The sequence below is a fragment of the Drosophila guanche genome, unplaced genomic scaffold, assembly GCF_900245975.1.
Source record: "Drosophila guanche unplaced genomic scaffold, DGUA_6, whole genome shotgun sequence".
Taxonomy (NCBI): domain Eukaryota; kingdom Metazoa; phylum Arthropoda; class Insecta; order Diptera; family Drosophilidae; genus Drosophila; species Drosophila guanche.
In genome coordinates this window covers 3328191-3347049 of record NW_022995743.1, presented here as the reverse complement: position 1 = coordinate 3347049, position 18859 = coordinate 3328191, and the positions used below count along the sequence as shown (strand labels likewise).

At 47.3% G+C, this 18859-nt stretch overlaps 3 protein-coding genes and 1 long non-coding RNA gene across 12 annotated transcripts in view; 1 reads left to right on the top strand and 3 right to left on the bottom strand.

Moving 5' to 3' along the window:
* The window catches only part of LOC117592665 (myeloid leukemia factor), a 50281-nt gene extending 34850 nt beyond the window's left edge, over positions 1 to 15431 (bottom strand). Inside the window, exons 1-8 of one of the 6 annotated variants that reach the window (XM_034286609.1) lie at positions 15296 to 15431; positions 14271 to 14445; positions 11979 to 12270; positions 11315 to 11799; positions 11164 to 11255; positions 10499 to 10711; positions 4840 to 10436; positions 142 to 831 (exon numbers count right to left, since the gene is read on the bottom strand). In XM_034286609.1, the coding sequence (XP_034142500.1) occupies positions 142 to 831; positions 4840 to 10436; positions 10499 to 10711; positions 11164 to 11255; positions 11315 to 11799; positions 11979 to 12270; positions 14271 to 14445; positions 15296 to 15347 (7596 nt within the window). In that variant the 5' untranslated portion in view covers positions 15348 to 15431. Of the gene's footprint in view, positions 1 to 117; positions 832 to 1176; positions 1207 to 1554; positions 1653 to 4839; positions 10437 to 10498; positions 10712 to 11163; positions 11256 to 11314; positions 11800 to 11978; positions 12271 to 14270; positions 14446 to 14995; positions 15017 to 15295 lie in introns of those variants that run through there. The other 5 variants (XM_034286608.1, XM_034286611.1, XM_034286615.1 and 2 more) reach the window with 5 other exon arrangements.
* Positions 12139 to 15016, top strand: LOC117592674. 4 transcript variants are annotated; one of them, XR_004574564.1, is made up of 3 exons: positions 12139 to 12327; positions 13455 to 13694; positions 13763 to 14579. It is a non-coding gene; the product is annotated as an uncharacterized LOC117592674 (long non-coding RNA). The 4 variants fall into 4 exon arrangements; XR_004574563.1 differs by lacking the exon at positions 12139 to 12327 and having other exon boundaries at positions 13347 to 13694; positions 13763 to 14497; positions 14562 to 15016; XR_004574565.1 differs by lacking the exon at positions 12139 to 12327 and having other exon boundaries at positions 13355 to 13694; positions 13763 to 14227; positions 14286 to 14579.
* Positions 15432 to 16213: 782 nt separating the features above from the next.
* LOC117592672 (palmitoyltransferase ZDHHC3) lies at positions 16214 to 17682 on the bottom strand. The gene is made up of 4 exons (XM_034286632.1): positions 17268 to 17682; positions 16983 to 17204; positions 16686 to 16898; positions 16214 to 16628 (listed from the first exon to the last, which is right to left on the bottom strand). Exons 1-4 carry the CDS (start codon positions 17532 to 17534, stop codon positions 16470 to 16472), a joined length of 861 nt encoding a protein of 286 aa, XP_034142523.1. The 5' UTR covers positions 17535 to 17682; the 3' UTR covers positions 16214 to 16469.
* An 80-nt stretch (positions 17683 to 17762) lies between these two features.
* Positions 17763 to 18848, bottom strand: LOC117587141 (peroxisomal membrane protein 11B). Its single transcript, XM_034277651.1, has 3 exons — positions 18702 to 18848; positions 18525 to 18640; positions 17763 to 18470 (listed from the first exon to the last, which is right to left on the bottom strand). The coding sequence occupies exons 1-3, from the start codon at positions 18761 to 18763 to the stop codon at positions 17917 to 17919; spliced, it is 732 nt and encodes a 243-aa protein (XP_034133542.1). The 5' UTR covers positions 18764 to 18848; the 3' UTR covers positions 17763 to 17916.
* Between the last annotated feature and the right edge of the window lie 11 nt (positions 18849 to 18859).

The following is an 18859-nucleotide window of genomic DNA, read 5'->3' as shown; positions in this document are numbered from 1 at the left end:
CTCAGACTCTTCGGCCTTCTGGGACATCTTTTCAGCCTGCTTCTGTTTGTTATCCTCCAGTTGCTTCTCCAGAGCCTTTGCTTCCTTGGCTTTAGATTCGGAGTGCTTGACATCCGCCTTCTTGCTTTCTGCAGCAGCAACCGCAGATTCCTCTGCCTTCTGAGCCTTCTTTTCTGCATCCTGTTCAGCCTGCTTCTGTTTCTTCTCTTCCAGTTGTTTCTCCTCGAGTTCTTGTTGTTCCAAAGCCTTTGCTTTCTTGGCTTTAGCTTCGGAATCCTTAACATCAGCTTTCTGGCTTTCTTCAACCTTTTGTTCGGATATCTTTTCAGCAACAACCTCAGACTCTTCGGCCTTCTGGTCCTTCTTTTTGGCATCCTTTTCAGCCTGCTTCTGTTTCTTTTCTTTCAGTTGTTTCTCCTCAAGTGCTTGTTGTTCCAGAGCCTTTGCTTTCTTGGCTTTAGCCTCGGAATCCTTGACATCAGCTTTCTGGCTTTCTTCAACCTTTTCTTCGGATATCTTTTCAGCAACAACCTCAGACTCTTCGGCCTTCTGGGACTTCTTTTCAGCATCCTTCTCAGCTTGCTTCAATTTGTTCTCCTCCAGTTGTTTCTCTTCGAGTTCTTGCTTCTCCAGAGCCTTTGCTTTCTTTGCTGTAGCCTCGGAATCCTTGACATCAGCCTTCAGGCTTTCTTCAATCTTTTCTTCTGATATCTTTTCAGAAACAATCTCAAACTCTTCGGCCTTCTGGGACTTCTTTTCAGCATCCTTCTCAGCTTGCTTCTGTTTCTTATCTTCCAGTTGTTTCTCTTCGAGTTCTTGCTTCTCCAGAGCCTTNTGGGACTTCTTTTCAGCATCCTTCTCAGCTTGCTTCTGTTTGTTATCCTCCAGTTGTTTCTCTTCGAGTTCTTGCTTCTCCAGAGCCTTTGCTTTCTTTGCTGTAGCCTCGGAATCCTTGACATCAGCCTTCAGGCTTTCTTCAATCTTTTCTTCTGATATCTTTTCAGAAACAATCTCAAACTCTTCGGCCTTCTGGGACTTCTTTTCAGCATCCTTCTCAGCTTGCTTCTGTTTCTTATCTTCCAGTTGTTTCTCTTCGAGTTCTTGCTTCTCCAGAGCCTTTGCTTTCTTTGCTTTAGCCTCGGAATCCTTGACATCAGCTTTCTGGTTTTTTTCAACCTTTTCTTCAGATATCTTTTCAGCAACAACCTCAGACTCTTCGGCCTTCTGGGACTTCTTTTCTGCATCCTTCTCAGCTAGCTTCTGTTTGTTATCCTCCAGTTGTTTCTCTTCGAGTTCTTGCTTCTCCAGAGCCTTTGCTTTCTTTGCTGTAGCCTCGGAATCCTTGACATCAGCCTTCAGGCTTTCTTCAACCTTTTCTTCTGATATCTTTTCAGAAACAACCTCAAACTCTTCGGCCTTCTGGGACATCTTTTCGGCATCCTTTTCAGCCTGCTTCTGTTTGTTATCCACCAGTTGCTTCTCCAGAGCCTTTGCTTCCTTGGCATTAGATTCGAAGTGCTTGACATCAGACTTCTTGCTTTCTTCAGCAGCAACCGCAGATTCCTCTGCCTTCTGTGCCTTCTTTTCGGCATCCAGTTCAGCTTGCTTCTGTTTGTTATCCTCCAGCTGTTTCTCCTCAAGTTCTTGTTGTTCCAGAGCCTTTGCTTTCTTTGCTTTAGCCTCGGAATCCTTGACATCAGCTTTCTGGCTTTCTTCAACATTTTCTTCGGATATCTTTTCAGCAACAACCTCAGACTCTTCGGCCTTCTGGGACTTCTTTTCAGCTTCCTTCTCAGCTTCCTTAAGTTTGTTCTCCTCCAGTGATTTCTCCTCGAGTTCTCGTTGTTCCAGAGCACTTGCTTTCTGGGCTTTAGCTTCGGAGTCCTTGACATCTGCCTTCAGGCTTTCTTCAACCAATTCATCGGATATCTCTTTTTCAGCCTGTTTCTCAGCTTGCTTCTGTTTGTTCTCATCCAGTTGTTTCTCTTCAAGTTCTTGTTTCTCCAGAGCCTTTTCTTTCTTGGCCTCGCCGTCCTTGACATCAGCCTTCTTGCTTTCTTCAACCCTTTCTGCTGATATCTTTTCAGCAACAACCTCAACATCTTTAGCCTGTTTCTGTTTGTGCTCATCCAGATTTTTCTCCTCAAGTTCTTGTTGTTCTACAGCCGTTGCTATCTTGGCTTTATCTTGGCTATCTCTTTCTTCGGATATCTGTTCAGTAGGAACTTCAACCTCAGAAATTTCCTCTACTTCTTTTTTTTGAGTTTGTTTGCCAATCAAGTCTTTCAGATCTTCACAAATGCTCAACAGTTTCTGCGTAACATTGTGAATCTTTCCATGGACAATTGCAGTATGAAGATCTCCTTGTTTCTTTTCAATGTAGTCATACTCGCCGAGCAAAATCGACTTAATATCTTCAATCTTTGGCTTCAAGATTTCCGTCTTCTCGTCTAATAGGTCGTCAAGTATGATGAAAATATCCATTAGATTCTGTTGCAAGCTGATCATCTTTTCGGAAGACTTATCTAAATGTTGCGTAGACTGAATTTTCTCAGAAATCCGTTCAAGATTAACTAGCTTCGGCACCAATAGGGATGGTTTGGTGAACATGTTGCTCTCGTCGATGAGCTGAATTGAAGCTTTAGTCAAAATCACATTTGTCTTAATTTCCTTAAGATAGTTGTGAATTAATTGCTCAGATGCATCGGGGCAGGCCTCTAAAAGGGCTTCGATAAATTCCTCTGCGAGCTGCCTATCATTTTCGACATTTGGTGTCTTTCCGTCATAGGTATGAACGATGTGCTCTCGTAATTTAAATATGGACTTGGCTACCTTGTCCACATCACTGAGATTCTCGATAATATCTTGGCTGTCTGTCACAATTGCCTGCATTGCGTCGTTGTTTGTACTAAGAGCAAGCGCATGGGAAAGATCCAAGAACTTCTCCTTCAATTTGTCTGCCTTTTGGGACTTCTTGCCAGTTTCTATTTCAATCTGCTTTTGCTTTTTCTTTTCCAGTTGTTTCTCCTCGAGTCCTTGTTTCTCCACCTTTTCCTCTTGAGGTTTGGATGCTCCATGAAGTTTCTTGACATCTTCCACATTTTCTTCCGACACCTTCTCAGAAAGAACTTCACAAACTTCTGCTTTCTGGGCCTTCTCCATGTCCTTCTCATCTGGCTTCTTGTCATCCGCCTTCTGGCTTTCTTCAACCTTTTCTTCGGATATCTTTTCAGCAACAACCTCAGACTCTTCGGCCTTCTGGGACTTCTTTTCAGCATCCTTCTCAGCTTGCTTCTGTTTGTTATCCTCCAGTTGTTTCTCCTCAAGTTCTTGTTGTTCCAGAGCCTTTGCTTTCTTTGCTTTAGCTTCGGAATCCTTGACATCAGCTTTCTGGCTTTCTTCAACCTTTTCTTCGGATATCTTTTCAGCAACAACCTCAGACTCTTCGGCCTTCTGGGACTTCTTTTCAGCATCCTTCTCAGCTTGCTTCTGTTTGTTCTCCTCCAGTTGTTTCTCCTCAAGTTCTTGTTGTTCCAGAGCCTTTGCTTTCTTTGCTTTAGCTTCGGAATCCTTGACATCAGCTTTCTGGCTTTCTTCAACCTTTTCTTCGGATATCTTTTCAGCAACAACCTCAGACTCTTCGGCCTTCTGGGACTTCTTTTCAGCATCCTTCTCAGCTTGCTTCTGTTTGTTCTCCTCCAGTTGTTTCTCCTCAAGTTCTTGTTGTTCCAGAGCCTTTGCTTTCTTTGCTTTAGCTTCGGAATCCTTGACATCAGCTTTCTGGCTTTCTTCAACCTTTTCTTCAGATATCTTTTCAGCAACAACCTCAACATCTTTAGCCTGTTTCTGTTTGTGCTCATCCAGATTTTTCTCCTCAAGTTCTTGTTGTTCTACAGCCGTTGCTATCTTGGCTTTATCTTGGCTATCTCTTTCTTCGGATATCTGTTCAGTAGGAACTTCAACCTCAGAAATTTCCTCTACTTATCTATTTTTACGTTCTTTGCCAATCTAGTCTTTCAGATCTTTACGAATTCTCAACAGTTTCTGCGTAACATTGTGAATCTTTCCATGGACAATTGCAGTATGAAGATCTCCTTGTTTCTTTTCAATGTAGTCATACTCGCCGAGCAAAATCGACTTAATATCTTCAATCTTTGGCTTCAAGATTTCCGTCTTCTCGTCTAATAGGTCGTCAAGTATGATGAAAATATCCATTAGATTCTGTTGCAAGCTGATCATCTTTTCGGAAGACTTATCTAAATGTTGCGTAGACTGAATTTTCTCAGAAATCCGTTCAAGATTAACTAGCTTCGGCACCAATAGGGATGGTTTGGTGAACATGTTGCTCTCGTCGATGAGCTGAATTGAAGCTTTAGTCAAAATCACATTTGTCTTAATTTCCTTAAGATAGTTGTGAATTAATTGCTCAGATGCATCGGGGCAGGCCTCTAAAAGGGCTTCGATAAATTCCTCTGCGAGCTGCCTATCATTTTCGACATTTGGTGTCTTTCCGTCATAGGTATGAACGATGTGCTCTCGTAATTTAAATATGGACTTGGCTACCTTGTCCACATCACTGAGATTCTCGATAATATCTTGGCTGTCTGTCACAATTGCCTGCATTGCGTCGTTGTTTGTACTAAGAGCAAGCGCATGGGAAAGATCCAAGAACTTCTCCTTCAATTTGTCTGCCGGACTGCTGTCAGCATCTTCCTCAGTCTGGGCATCTTTCTTAGTTGCTTTCTGTTGGTCCGCAGCCACCACGCTTTCTTGGACCTTGTCTGTGGTGTCAGTTACTTCTACATCCTTTTCAGCTGGCTGAATGGGTTGGTCTAGAACCTTTGCTTTCTTAGCTTCGGGTTCAGTGTCTTCTCGAAGGTCCTCTATCTCTTCGTTCAAGTCTGCTTCATGGGCCGATTCGGGCTCTGCTTGAAGTCCGGCAAGTGAAACATTCAGTTCAGTTAGCTTCTCCTTCAGATTATTCAGTTGCAGCTGCACTGTTTCTATGAGAGTGAATTGCTGTGCTGTTATCTGCGTTAGTTGAGGCTGAGAAAGGATTTCTTTCTCAATTTGAATGAGTGTTGCTTCCAACTGAGCAATATCCTCCGTGTTTTCGTCAAGAAGCAGGATGCTTTGGGGTTTGTTGGCCTGCAGTCCCTCCTCGATTTCTGTTAGGAAGGCTTTACCTGACGATACGTTTTCGATGATCATGCCAATGTCAATGGGCACCGTCTGTTCGAATGGAATAAGAGAAAGGGCCTTTAGGTCTCCAGTAATGGAATCAATTTCCTGAAGCAATTCGATAATGCGAATCGAGTTCTCGCTATTCTCAATAAAATCAAAGACGGTCACTAGGCTGCTCTGGGTTTTGAGCAGGCGCCCCAATAGCTCATTGCTGGCCCCCTCGCTAACCTCATTGAGACTTCTAAATGCAGTCATCAGACTAGTCTGAAGCTGAACCACTACCGCAGATGACTTTTCAACATCAACGTTGGGTTGAACGGCCACAGTTTCTATGGACTGCAGAAGGTTCCCAATAGGTGCATTCAGGGAGATGAGTTCCACTGCTTCTGCACTCTGGCAATGGGCCACGAAGTTCTCGAAGACTTGCTCGATTTTGCCAAACATTTCCTCGGCCAATTGTGTCTCCAGTACTGGCAAGGAGAGTAGTATGTCCTCGAAAGCACTCTCCACATTCTCCAAAGAGTCAACCAGTCCCGATTCATAGGTATGCACTAGACACTCCTTCAATTTGAACATGGTGCGTGCAATTTTCGCCTGAGCCAAGACAGTTTCCTGCTGATCGTTGCCCGACACAAGGGAGGCTTGAATGCTTTCCAGATCGGACTTTAGCTGCTCCATTATTTCACCCACTTGCTGGAGTTCTTCGCTGGCATCGGTCTGCGTGACCACCAGGCAGGCCTCGAGCTGCTTGATGCCACTCGCCACACCTTGCTGTATATCGAACATCTCTACCGTTGGCTCTGCTTCTACGACAGCTACCTCTTGGATGTTATCCGAAACGGTGTGCTTGTGTCCACTGGTCTTAAGGTCCGAAATGTCTTCCTGCGTGGATATATCCATGGCCTGCTCCAGCACGTGGGTATCGAGCTGTTCACAGTATTCCCTTACATCACGAAGTGGTGTGGCCAATGTCTGAAGCTTCGACAGTTCTAGATCACTGATATTCTCGACCCCACTGTGGGCAATACACTCCTCCACATGCAGGACACAGCGTTCCAGGCTGCAAAGGGCCTCGGCAAAAGTGCCCTGATAACTGGAATCCGAAAAAGAATGAGCAGCCTCCACGAGGTTTGTCTCCTGCACCAGAGCTATGCTGCTCTGCAGTTCCTGCATTTTAATTATGGCTGAATGGATCTGTTGGCCAACCTTGCTGGCTAGAGAAGTCACATCAACGTCTTCACAATGGGATAGAACTGAGGTTATTCCATGGTTTAGGTCCGCGAGCAAGGCTCCAACATCTGTCGATGGTTTCTCGGTACTAATGGGCTCTGCTTCGGACTCTGCGGGTAATGACTCTGCTATCGATTTTAGCACTGAGACATCGTCCAATGTTTCCGATAAATCTTCCACAGACGCCCTCAAGGGGTGTACCCTTTCGAGAACGTGGATCAGGCTTGACAGCGGACCGGCTATGCTGAGTTTTTCCTCTGTGCTCTGCTGCTGTTGACCAACGATTTCGCTAAACTGATGAAGGGCATTCTGGAAGTCTCCTTCCGACTGAGCTGCTGGATTATCAAGTGCCCTGGCCAAATCGGCAAAGCTTTTGCCACACTCGAACAGGACTCTGGATGTGTTGGCTTCGTTCACGTCGAGCGTTGTCTCTGCCTCGCTGAAGGTAGCCAGCCCCTTGGCAATCTGAAGGATCCGCAAAAGCGACACTTGAGCTTCGTTTGCGGATAACTTGACAGATTCCGTGGCCTTGGGGCTTTCGCTCATTTTGTTTAATGCCACCTGCAGAGTTTCAAGATTTGCGATGGTCTCATCCAGGGAGACTTTTGTCTCGAGCACCTTCCGTAGCGCGCTAAACGATTTGTCCTGCTGCTGCTGCGAGGCCTGCTGTTCATCCAGCTGAATCTCCTGCTGAAGAATCTTAAACTCGTGCTCTTCAATGTCAATGACTGCGTTGCGAATAATGCTTCTGATGTTGTCGAGCGACTGCAGGGCCTGTTGATCAGGCTCCCGGGCAGTAAGAAGCAGGCCATGGCCCTTCTGGGTGTTATCCTGCAACATGCTTAGCGGTTCAATTAGATCTGCCAGCGAGCCGGAAATAGTCTTGACCTCCGTCTGACGAATGCAGTAGTTGAGTTCATCCACCGGACGCTTGAGTCTGTCGAGCAGCTCCACGTGATGCCCGGTTATCTCTCTGTCCAAGATGGTGCCAATCAGTGCCGATAGCTCATCCTTCAGATTAAGCAAGCGAATTTTCACATTCGACGATAGTCGTGGTGAAATCCTCTCGATGTTCGTTTCAAAATGCAAGACTGCCTGGGCAAAGGACTGCAGTAGCTTTTGCGTATCGGCCACATCCAGAGCTGGCTCGGATCGCAGCTCTTGCTCTGCCGCATCAGCCATTACGGTCTGACCACTTTCCAGATCTTGTCCCAGCTGCGCCAGGCCATTCTGTATCTCCTGCAGGGGCGGCACCATCGATTCCACGGTGCTAACCGTCAGCATTCCCCCCTCCACACTGTCTGATTTCTCGTTGAGTATCACCTCGAGTCCCTTGTTGAGCTCGAACAGTGGCGGCGTAACAATGTCAAGGATGGCCATATTGATCTTCTGTTCCATCGATTCGGTTCCTGCCAGTGATTCCGTCTTGTCTTCGATGGAGTGCAGGGTGCTCTGCAGCTGCTTGATGGGCTCCACAATGCTTTCGAGCACTTTCTGGTGAACTTTCTTGTAGATTTGCTCCTCTGACTCCTCCAGCGACAGCTCTAACTCGACACGTTCCAGTGCCTCCTGTATCCTGGCCACTGGCTGGCAAATCTCCTTCAAGGCGCTCGCTTCGCTGGGCAAATTGGCCTCCGATATGGTGGCAAAGGATACAGAGTCGGGCATATCCTGCATCTTCTCAACGGCTTCGGTGAAATGCTTAGCTGCCTCCAGTTCCTGCGCCTCCTGCAGTAGTGCCTGTGATCTGATGGTGCCCTGTGTGATGTCCAGTCCCTGCTGTATGTCATCGGCGGTGAGTTCTATCTGTGCCCTCAGGCACTCTGACTCGAACCGCCTGCTGACGATTTTCAACTCCTCGAGGGCCCGCTTCATTTGATCGGCCACACTGTCAATGATGCAGACACTGGTGCGCTGAATAAGCGTTGCCCCAGTCTCATCGATCTCCACACACTTCTCAATGACCTGCAGGCCCATGTGGAGTTTGCGTATGTCCTCGTCCATGGACTGGATGAGGCCATCGATCTGTGTCTCGCCAGAGTAGACGCGTAGCTTCGATTCTATCTGCTTAATAGGATCAATAATGTTGCGGATGATGGCAATGCTCTGATCTGCAGCAGCCGCCGTCATCATCATTGTGGACTGCTCGACCACCTCGTTCTCCACTACCGTCAGATGCTTCTCGATTACCTTGAGAAGCTTGGCCAGTGGCACGAGGGCCATAAGATTTCGACTGATTTCACTCTCGTCGGTGACTGCTTTTGGGTGGGACTTTGGGGTCATCAATAGACCATCACCCACTGCACCGGAGATGTCCTGCAGGCGGGCCTCATCCTCGTTGGTCTTGGAAGAATCACTGTCGGCTGATGGCTTCTTGGACTTTTTCCTCTTTGGCACCGACAATGACTCTGGGTCCTGCTCTGGACTGGCCTTAGAGACTGAGGTGGTGGCCACCTTCTGCGATGTGGACATTTGCGCACTGGCAAAGGTCTGCAGATCCGATGTCTCCTCCTCTCCTTCCTGGCTGCCCGAAGCCGAGGCCTTCGACAGGCTGAAGAACTCGTCAGTCTCCGTGGGTCTTGACTTCTTGCGCTTCCGTATGGGCGCAGAAAGCGACAGTTCCTCCTCCATCTTCTCAAAGGACTGCTGCACATATTGCTGCATCTCCTTGTCCACCTTTTCCTCCCTTCCGGACGAGCCATGCACTGTAATCTCTGTTATCGATATGTCATCCATATCCGCCTCGGTGCGAAGATCCTCCTCGTGGCTGAAGTACTCGGGAGCTATGTCAATGACAACAGCTTCCATAAGCAGCTTGCCCGACTGCGAAGTCTCTTTGACAAATCGTAGCGGTGGCAGCTCAACGATATTGTGCTCCGTCACATGCTCGGATATTTGATCTGCATACATTTCCACAATCTTGAGGGCCTCCTCCTCGGTGAGGTCGGGCGTTTCGTAGAGCGAAACGGAGACCTCTTTGCCATCGAAGGAGAATGACACATCGCCCTTCTCGTCAATGGTTATGTCGCCAACGGGCGTCTCATACATCTGGGATGTGCGCTCCTCCTGAATGGTGGAGAGTGAGTAGTTCCGCTGCAATTCGTTTTCGTGCAGCGGCGATTCACTCTTCTGGCTCTGGGTCTTGCCCTGACCCCTTTGGGCATCCTCAAAGCCTAGCAGTGATGCAGAGCTGGCGACGATACCCATGCAATTCCTGGCCTCGCATGTGTACGTGCCCAGGCAGCAAGTGCCATCCTGCCCAGAGATGATTCGATGTATATCGCCGGGCTTCAGCTCCACCCCATCCTTGTACCACTTGAGCACGGGCTGGGGCACGCCAATGACCTTGCACTCGAGATTCACGGCTCCCTCCTCGGTGAGCACCGCTCGCAGACACTCGAGGAAGCGAGGCTTCTTGTAGTGCCGCGGTATCTGCAGTTTCAGGAAGCAGGAGGTGATGCTGGTGCCAAAATCATTGACGGCAACACATTTCCACTCGGCCTGATCCACAAACTCGACTGCCTTGATGTCCAGCAGCCAGCAGTCGTCGCTCTCCCCGCGATAGTGATTGTATCTGTCGTTCGGATCGATTGGCAGCTCATCCCGGAACCAGGACAGTATGGGATCCGGTGTGGCCTTCACCACAACCTTAAACTGGAAGGGTTCGTTGATTTTGGCATCTGTGCTCTTCAGGCCCGTGAGGAACTTGGGTGCCTGGTTCTGTTGCGTGAACACCATGCGCTCCTCGTCGGTGAGTTGATTCTGTATGTCCTCTACGGTGAGTACAGCCGTACTGCTTGTCTCTCCCATGCAGTTGCGGGCAATGCAGCAATAGGTGCCCAATGAATTGGTTCCCGTCAGCTGGTACACATCGCCGGGCTTCAGTTCGTGGCCATCCTTGAACCATTTGAGCACTGGCGTTGGGAAGCCCACCACTTTGCACTCGAAGGAGACGAGTCCCTCTTCAGTAAGAACGGCGCGAAGACTTTCCATGAACCGCGGCTTGCGATAATTTCTGGGAACTGTAAAGAAATGAATTTTAATCAATGTCGTGGAGAATAATCTTGTGTTTATCTTCACTCACTGTCCATGTTAACCGAACAGGTGGAGATGCCCACACAGCCTTCAAAGCTGGTGACTACACATTTCCATTCCCCGGCATCGCAAGATTCCGATGGCTTTATCTCGATCATGTAAACGCCCAGCCCATCCTCGATCAGTTTATACCGTTCGGCGGTCTCCACACGTCCATCGGTGTTGTACCAACTGACGCTCTTGGGCCAGGGCGGCACCACCACTAAAAAGAAACCAATGTGAAATAATTTACTAATAGATACGATACGATAATACGGTGAGAGCGGAAGGCGAGAGCTTTGTCCGAGTCTATCTCTCACTGCCTCCGCAGCAAAGTTTTTGTTTCCTTCTCTCGGGCGGCAGGCAGCAAAGCAATTATCGGTTTTGTTTTGGTCGCCACGCTGCGATGCTGTTGACCTGCCTCAACATTTGAGGCATTCCAACCATTTAATCGAGTTCAAGTTTCTAGAGCACGATCGCCGTGGTCTAAAAACAAACAAGCGTCGGCGAGAATTTAACTATATTCGCAAGAGCAAGATATTCGAATGCGAATGTGATGCCGATTGCGAACCACAAGTGTCCGAGTGCTCGAGAGAAAGATAAACAAAAATGCTTTGGCACGGGGCCAACACGGGAGATCAGCCACGAAGCGAACAACGTATGCGTAGTGCTCACCTTGACAGCCGAGAATGATTGTCTCGCCGATGTGGATGCTCATGTCCCTCAGTTCGTTTGTGAATATCGGAGGCGGCGCATTGCTCGATACGCTGCAGAAAGAGAAGCAAAGAATCAGCACTGAAGAGTGACAAAAGGAGACACAACTCACTTGTCCGCTGGCTTGAGAGAACCCTCCCGACTGCCGCGTCCCACCACATGAACCTTGGAGCTGGAATAGTTGACGCCCATGCAGTTTCTCGCCTCGCAGGTGTACGTTCCAAGCGATGTGGGATCATCGGCATTGGCGGTCAGTGCAAAGATATCGCCAGCCTTGATCTCCTTGGAGTCCTTGAACCAGCGCAAATGCGGCGTGGGAACCCCCACCACCTTGCACTCTAGCGAAACAGTTCCTTGTTCAGTCAGCACGGCTCGCAGCTCCTCCACAAACTCGGGTGTCTTGTACGCTTTGGGAACAAGCACATTTATAGTGCCCAGACACGAGTTGCGCCCGCCAAAATTTTCCGCCATCAGCATCCACTGCCCGCCATCATCCAGTGTCACGGGGCTCACTTCCAAGTAGTGGAACGTGCCCTCGTTGATCTCTGTGATGCGATCATTCTCACACACTCTCCTGTCGTTTCTATACCATGTTAGCTGCAAGTTTAAATAGTTTTTTAATTGGTTTGCAAATTAAATGGAAAGCGTGCACGACACAACCTCTTTGTGAAAATCTGTGTTGCAAAATGTAGGAAAGGGGAGAATCGATAACTGCACAACCCTACACGGCAACCATTTTCTTTGTTTTTGTTTTGTTTGGGGTTTTTTCGGCATACCTTTAGATCTGTTGAGCTGCGTATTTCGGTTAGGAGGCGAGTTCGTGTGCCCACTTTGACGGAGAGATCGACCAGGCGCCGCAGGAACACAGGCGGATCGTCTCCGGTCGATCTGTCCTCGACAATGAGTTCGACGTGCCTGCGCACCACATCGTTGCTTTTCGTTCGTGCGAACAGCGTGTAATGTCCTGCATCCTCCCGCTGCACATGCTCTACGGCGAGCTGAACGGCATTGCTGGTTTGTGTTATCCGAAAGCGATCGGAGTTCTCAATGGGTATTTCTCCCCGGCTCCTGAAAGTTAAAGTTTAGTATGTGCCACATCACGCCAAGCAGCGGCCTTGATTCAGTGTGAGTAAGCGTAAACAGCAGCAGAGTAGGGAGAAACGGTAAATCTATGTATATGGCTGAAGGAGGATTCACCTTTTCCTGTAGACGGACGAGGCCGAGGACAGCGTGCCGTTGAGCCGTTTATGTTCGTTGCACTGACACGTACAGCATTTGGAACATCCGTTGCCCATGCCGTTTGACTGACCTTTATGGCCTAATTTATTTTCTAATAATTACCGCCAGCTATTCGCTTTTGATTGATTGATTTCGTCTAATTTTAAGACATGAAAGAATGCCTTAAATACTCTTGCAGTTCCCGCACGTAACCACGACAGTTGTCTGATCAGATGCTTAGATTTTAGTTTGAAATTAATAGAATAGAGGAAGACCCCACAAAACCACAAAAATCCTGCTAAAGCGGATTCTACTATCAAACATAAATAAATGACTTAATTATTTAAATGTTCAAAATCGCTTTCAATCCATCTGTATCACCCCCAAGAGTATAAAACACGTGCCCGCGTCTCTATTAGTTGGATGGGTAAACGTCATTTGTTTATTTTGGCAGGATTATTGCCCAATAAAACAGAACCTCATAAAACAAAACAATGGAAGTGAAAGATGACTAAAATATCTTTGAACCGAAAGAAGAATGTTTATAAATAAATGCTCGAACCTGCGGCGGTGAGAGTATTAATTGTATTTATTTCTTTCGCATTTCCCACCGCTCAGACTCGGACCGCAATAATTTAAACGCTAGCTAGACGGCAAACAGCGAAACAAAAGCGTTGGGTCGGTGCGGCTTGGTGCCAAACTTATTTCGGGATGCGTATTTCATGTTGAACGCTAATAACTTGTTGTTTTGCTGTCGTTTCTCTGAGGTTTGTGTGTGTTTTCGCTGTTTGTTTTTCATGCACAAAATCACCGAGATCGAGAATTTTCATTCAAATTGTTTCTTGTTTCTTTTGTTTGTGTTTCTGTCTGTTTTGGGGGGCCCAGCACACCCCTAGACTACACATTTATTTATTTATGCTCTCGCGTATATTGCTAAACATCTGACCGACTCTCTCTGTCTCTCTTTGTTTTCACAGCCAAGTCAATTATGTAATTTTCAGTTTCGTTTGAAAAACTTATTTCAACACTTTTAGGGCATAAAATTGAAACGTTTTGACGCACGCCACACCAGAATTCACCGAATTCCGTTCAATACCCGAGACAATTACACTGGCGCAACCCGAAAAATCACGGACGACGGCGGCGACGGGAGAGGAGAGGCAATGCGACGCGTCGCGGGCCGATGCGATTTGTTAATGCAGCTATATTTAGACGATCGCTTTAGTATTCTGACCGGACAAACGCAGAATATGGGACAGGTACCAGTACTGCAGGTACTGTTGCTTCTAGGAACTGTCTCCTGTCACAGGAATTCTCACTAATTTGATTGATTTCGTTGTAGATGTGATTTATTAAGCATACGCCACGTTTACCCCCAGATTTACGCACTACACAACGTATACGTTCGATCTCTTTGTGTGTGGGTATATATATAGAACTTTCGTATGGCCGAACAGGAATGCTGATGCTGCGGATAGCCGGATGGGCAACGGATATGTTAGTGCGCCGATCGTCAAAGTGGAACTGTCCGCTCATTTCGGTGGGCCAGAGACACGCCATACCCCATAGACCCCTAGAGAACGTTGAGCAATGGTACCATAGGAGAGGCACAGCACTAGCGCTCGTGGCGCAGTCGCCGGTGGAACGCTGCTCAATCTCTGTATCTCTCTCTGGGTCTCTGCTCAATAGAGCGTTTGAAGGAGAAATCATATGTTAATGCGCACAATTCTGGCATTATGCAGACCAGGCACACACTATGACGGGATACGGGCAAGGTCTGAGTGAATCACCAACGGCAAGTGCACAGGTAGACAAGCAGAACAGCTAGATTTATAAGTGGAATGACTTACCATTCGAATTTGAAGGGCAACAATTCGGACTCCTCATCCTCATCGCAGTCGATTTTCACAAAGAATGTAGCCCGTTCGTTAGGTATGCAGCGGATCAAAGAGCTGGAATTATCGCTGAACGTGATGCGGGGTGGTGGTCTGCCCTGGACTACAGCTTGTTGCTGGCCAGGAGGTTCTATCAAAGAGAATGGAGAGCATCAATTATGCGCGCATGCCATGACTAATCGGTGTGTATGTTGCGGTGTCTCAGGAAGTTTCACAAAACATAAATTATAAACTAAATATTTGCAGAAATGTCAAAGATTCCCCTCCCAAAGAGCAGAACATAAATTGTATGCCGGCAACAAGGCATTGTAAGCTACCAGAAACGACTGAGAGATACCCTAAAATGTGAAACTTTTCCTTTAAATTCTACGGGAACAGCCTCTGTGAAGTTCCCTGTCTAAGCTCGGTACATCTGAGGTTGTCACCTTTCAATGTATTAGATATTGACCGCTTACCCTCGGAATACATCGAGTATTCAGAATTGGCACTAAAAATAGTTTCAAATATTATTCATACACGCAAGACAAGAACTATTCTCGAGCATGTCGAATCTTTCCTTTCCTTTCCTTTCCGTTCCGCCTGAGAAAGCATAATCAAATGTGATTCCTAAATACCATTGAAATATTAAGGAACATCTCGATCTTGGCTACGAATGACACTCGGTCAGAATGGCCAGCAGCCGCAGCAGCAGCAGCAGTAGCAGCGCATTTTCCAACGTACAATTATGAAAATTTCTCATACACATTTCACAATTACGTAACTCGCGTACTGGGGCTGCTACCAGAAGACTAGCAGACACGGATACTACGGACAAAGGCGGAGCCCGTGGCATGCCATAAAAATACACATAAATACTCAAGAATTCCCATTGTCTGCTCGGGAATGGGCCGGGCACGGGCAAGGGAGCCAGAACACAACGGCGGAGGGGGGAGACAAAAAAAAGGAGAAATCGTTCAATTTCCCGGTGTCTGGGGCCTTACCTACTACGACCGCAGCCTCTTCAGCGGCGGATGCTGCTGGCGATGTTTCCATGTTCAGGTCTCGCTATATAATTAGCCAAAAACAGGGCCACCAAGCGGATAGCGGCGCCGGTTAGGGATAGGGGTACGAGTACGGGATACACACTTTCAGGACGACTTTCGCTGTAGGATTAGGCCGCGCTATATACCGAAAATGTTTAAATATTTTTAAATGCGGCTTTAGCCGCCGACAGGCGAATTTCCTATATATTTATATTTAGAACTCTCGACGCGCACACACCGACGAAGTGAATGAACACGGATAATAATTGAAATTTTTCACTTTTTCGATGGGTAATTACTCGTATTTTGCTTAAAAAAATATATATATATATTTTGGTTGATATAGAACTAGGATCTATTTAGATTCGGATGCCTTTTCTGGCATTGCATTGCAAATGGCTGCGTTTTCTTCTTTGAATTTCCAACAGACCAGGCCAGACACACACTCACAGAAATTGACACATTTGTGAACACAGAAATGTTCATTTCATTTCTTTTCTTTCTATATATAAATAATATATACAACACGGCGTTCAACGTCGAGGGCGCGCACCACGTCCAGCAGACACCTCCTGGATCTCCGATCGTTTTCCTCAGACTGAACAGAGCAGACAACAGATCGTCGGCAGTCCATGGCACTAGCAGAAAACATACACCTCGCTGACGGAGAGAGAGACACAGAGACCCAGAGAGACCTCTCCCGAGGATGAGCAAAGATTTGCGCATGTTTTTTCAAACTTTTATTTCCGATTGTGCAGCACACAAACAGACACACACACAGACGTTACACTTACACATACAGACGTAGAGATGGTCTGGTCTCCGATTAGGTATAAAATAAATACATTTCTTAGAGTAATGCTCTCCGTGTTCTTTCTCAGGTGTATAGTAAGTACAATAGATGCTGCACTCGACCAGGCGCTAAGGCAATCAGTTCGCTTAAGCTAAGACACACATCGATTGATCGATCAAAAGTACTTAAAGGGGGAATAGGAGGTTAATTAATGGAAAAATATAAAAATTGCACGAAGCGACTTCAACAAGTGGCGGCGGCTACTTGTTGCCTCCTTGTACGTTTAGTTGTTCGATAAAGCTAGCCCATTGTCGGGATTGTCCGGAGGGGGATCCTGCCTCAGACCGAATAGAAATGGGTATGGAATTTGGTACGACAGGAGGGCTCCGTAAATGGCGAAAACCACGCAAGCGAAAACCGCCCAAAAACCGACTGAATGCTCTTGAGGCGCGACTTCTTAGCCCAGCGAGCCTCCTCCTTCTTCAGTTGTTCAATGCCCTGCAAAATAAGAAAACAAATCAGATGAGTTCTCACAATAAATTGGTATTCACTCACCGTCTGATCGTTGAATATGGCCGTCAGCTGAGTGGCCAGCATTATGATTGTGAATATGCCAAACATCAGGCCCTCGAACGTGAGAAAGAGCAGCAGGAATATTGTGGCCGGCGGTGAGTACGGTGAGCATGTGTGCCAATCGTTTTTCACGCACTCTGCAAACTGCGTGAGCACCAGAAAGAGCGTATGCAGCGATATCGAGGCAATGTAGAACTGCAGAGAGGGAGATACAGCGTGTGAGTGAGAGTAAGAGTGAGCGTTCGCGTGGTGGCCGGAAAAAGTTCCGCATTCGCTTACGGTGAAGAGTACAAAGTACTTTTGATTGTTTTCGCCCACGCAATTGTTGACCCAAGGACAATGGTGATCCATTTTGCGAATACATCGCTGGCACACGGAGCAATGATGGGCACGCTCGGGCTTAATGCTACAGCACTTGGGGCACTTGTAGAACATTTGACCCTCTCGATAGCCCATCTGCTCAATCATTTCCTTGGTGGCATTGCCCCTCGGCACAGCGCCCTGCAAAGTTGACACAGTACATGATGAGGTGCAAGCGGAATGCTTCAGTTGATGACTACTTACCGGATCCGAGAGCATGGTGCGTATGTGAGAGGCGAATGCGAGGAACGCCAGCGCTTGGAATATTATCATATTAATGGTGCTGAAAACCGTGTAGTCGCTGGGCATGAGAATGAGGCGCATGACCACAAATTCGGCAAAGAGGATGAGTAGCCAAGTCATGATGACACAGACAATGCCGCAGATGTCCTTCACGCACCAGGCGCGATTACCGCAGCACCGATTGTGGTGGTCCACACTGGCCAGGGCGGAATAAGAATAGTTGTTCATGGTTTTTGGATACGGCGCGCAAATGACACATCGGTTTCACCAGTTCCCAGATAACATGGCGCGACGGCAGACCATTGGCTATTAACAACAAATTTCGACCGAGTAGATAAAGAAAAACCAAATAAAAACTAAGAAAAGTGGCACTCACAGCGTGGCGACGACAAATCAGCTGGCCGCTCCATTCGCCCAGGCACGCGACCGCGAACACAAACAACAACAGCATTAGGGTGGTTCATAAAATTCATATCATATCATATCTTTCAAACTTAATCCAATTTGCAGGCACAAATACAACCGTTAACGTATCTTTACAGATAATGGGGGAATGAAGTTGAGACACAAGTTAAAATATACAGAAATTAAAGTATTAGGTCATTCAGTACTAGGCAGGCGTCAGCTTGGCCTTCGGTTCAAGCAGTGCCCAGAGGCCGGCCAGCGATGAAATTGCTCCAAGCAGGCCGATCGTCCGTGGGGTCATACTAGTGTAGCCCAGGGCCGTCAGGGGGATGAAGAAGTCACACATATTCTTCACTGTGTCCACTACAATGTCCTTGTGTCCCTGCATCATGACATACGACTGCAGGGCCAGGTCTTTGAAATCCTGCGGGCTCTTAATGCTGGTTGGCAATCTGCAGCGTGTTATGCCGCTCCTGCAGCCGGACTTGTGAAGGTCCAGGACTCGCACTATCTCATAAAAGTCCCGGCACAGGTTCATGATGATCGAGAAGAGCCAATACTTGTTGGCAAGACTGGACCAACGCTTTGCATCCACTGTTGTTAGACCCGTCCTCGCCAGCCACAGGAAATGGTCAGCGACCAGGAACAGCGACTGCGACAGCTTTCCAAGGGTCAGGGTTACCCGAATGGTGAGGTCCGGATAGTGTATTGTGCGCAGTGTTCCATAGAACACATCCAAACATTTTCCAAAACGAAGCACTGAGGATTAGCATGTTTTAGCTGTGCAATGGAAACGGTTTGAATAAAACTCACGCTTTCGGAATGTGCTCAGGATGTATTCCACTGTCTTGAAGTTGTCCACCAACGCCGGACTGGAGTTGGCCGCCTCCAGGGAGTCCCACAATGCTCGCGACGCATATTGGATTAGTCTGTTGTGTGGGGTTTAAATAAAGGTTACATTACATCTATGCCAACGCTAAGTAAACTCACCTCGCTAGTTTATCCCGGCCAGCAACCTGGTTATTCAACTGCACCCACTTGTCCATATTCATGTTATGACCAAAATAAAGTCCAGTCGATCCGAACGGTCAAGGTACAAAGAAGCAGCGTAAGAAGAAGCAGTTGAACGGTATTTGCCCTTTACAGCA

Excerpts from the sequence above, each read along its gene's own strand:
- LOC117592672 (XM_034286632.1), bottom strand. The coding sequence starts at position 17,534 with ATGAACAACTATTCTTATTCCGCCCTGGCCAGTGTGGACCACCACAAT. Across the intron at positions 17,205-17,267 it reads GCACCATGCTCTCGGATCCG|GGCGCTGTGCCGAGGGGCAA; the intron begins GTAAGTAGTCAT and ends TCAACTTTGCAG. Across the intron at positions 16,899-16,982 it reads AGTACTTTGTACTCTTCACC|TTCTACATTGCCTCGATATC; the intron begins GTAAGCGAATGC and ends CCCTCTCTGCAG.
- LOC117587141 (XM_034277651.1), bottom strand. The coding sequence starts at position 18,763 with ATGAATATGGACAAGTGGGTGCAGTTGAATAACCAGGTTGCTGGCCGG. Across the intron at positions 18,641-18,701 it reads GGCCGGGATAAACTAGCGAG|ACTAATCCAATATGCGTCGC; the intron begins GTGAGTTTACTT and ends CCCACACAACAG. Across the intron at positions 18,471-18,524 it reads CCTGAGCACATTCCGAAAGC|TGCTTCGTTTTGGAAAATGT; the intron begins GTGAGTTTTATT and ends GCTAATCCTCAG.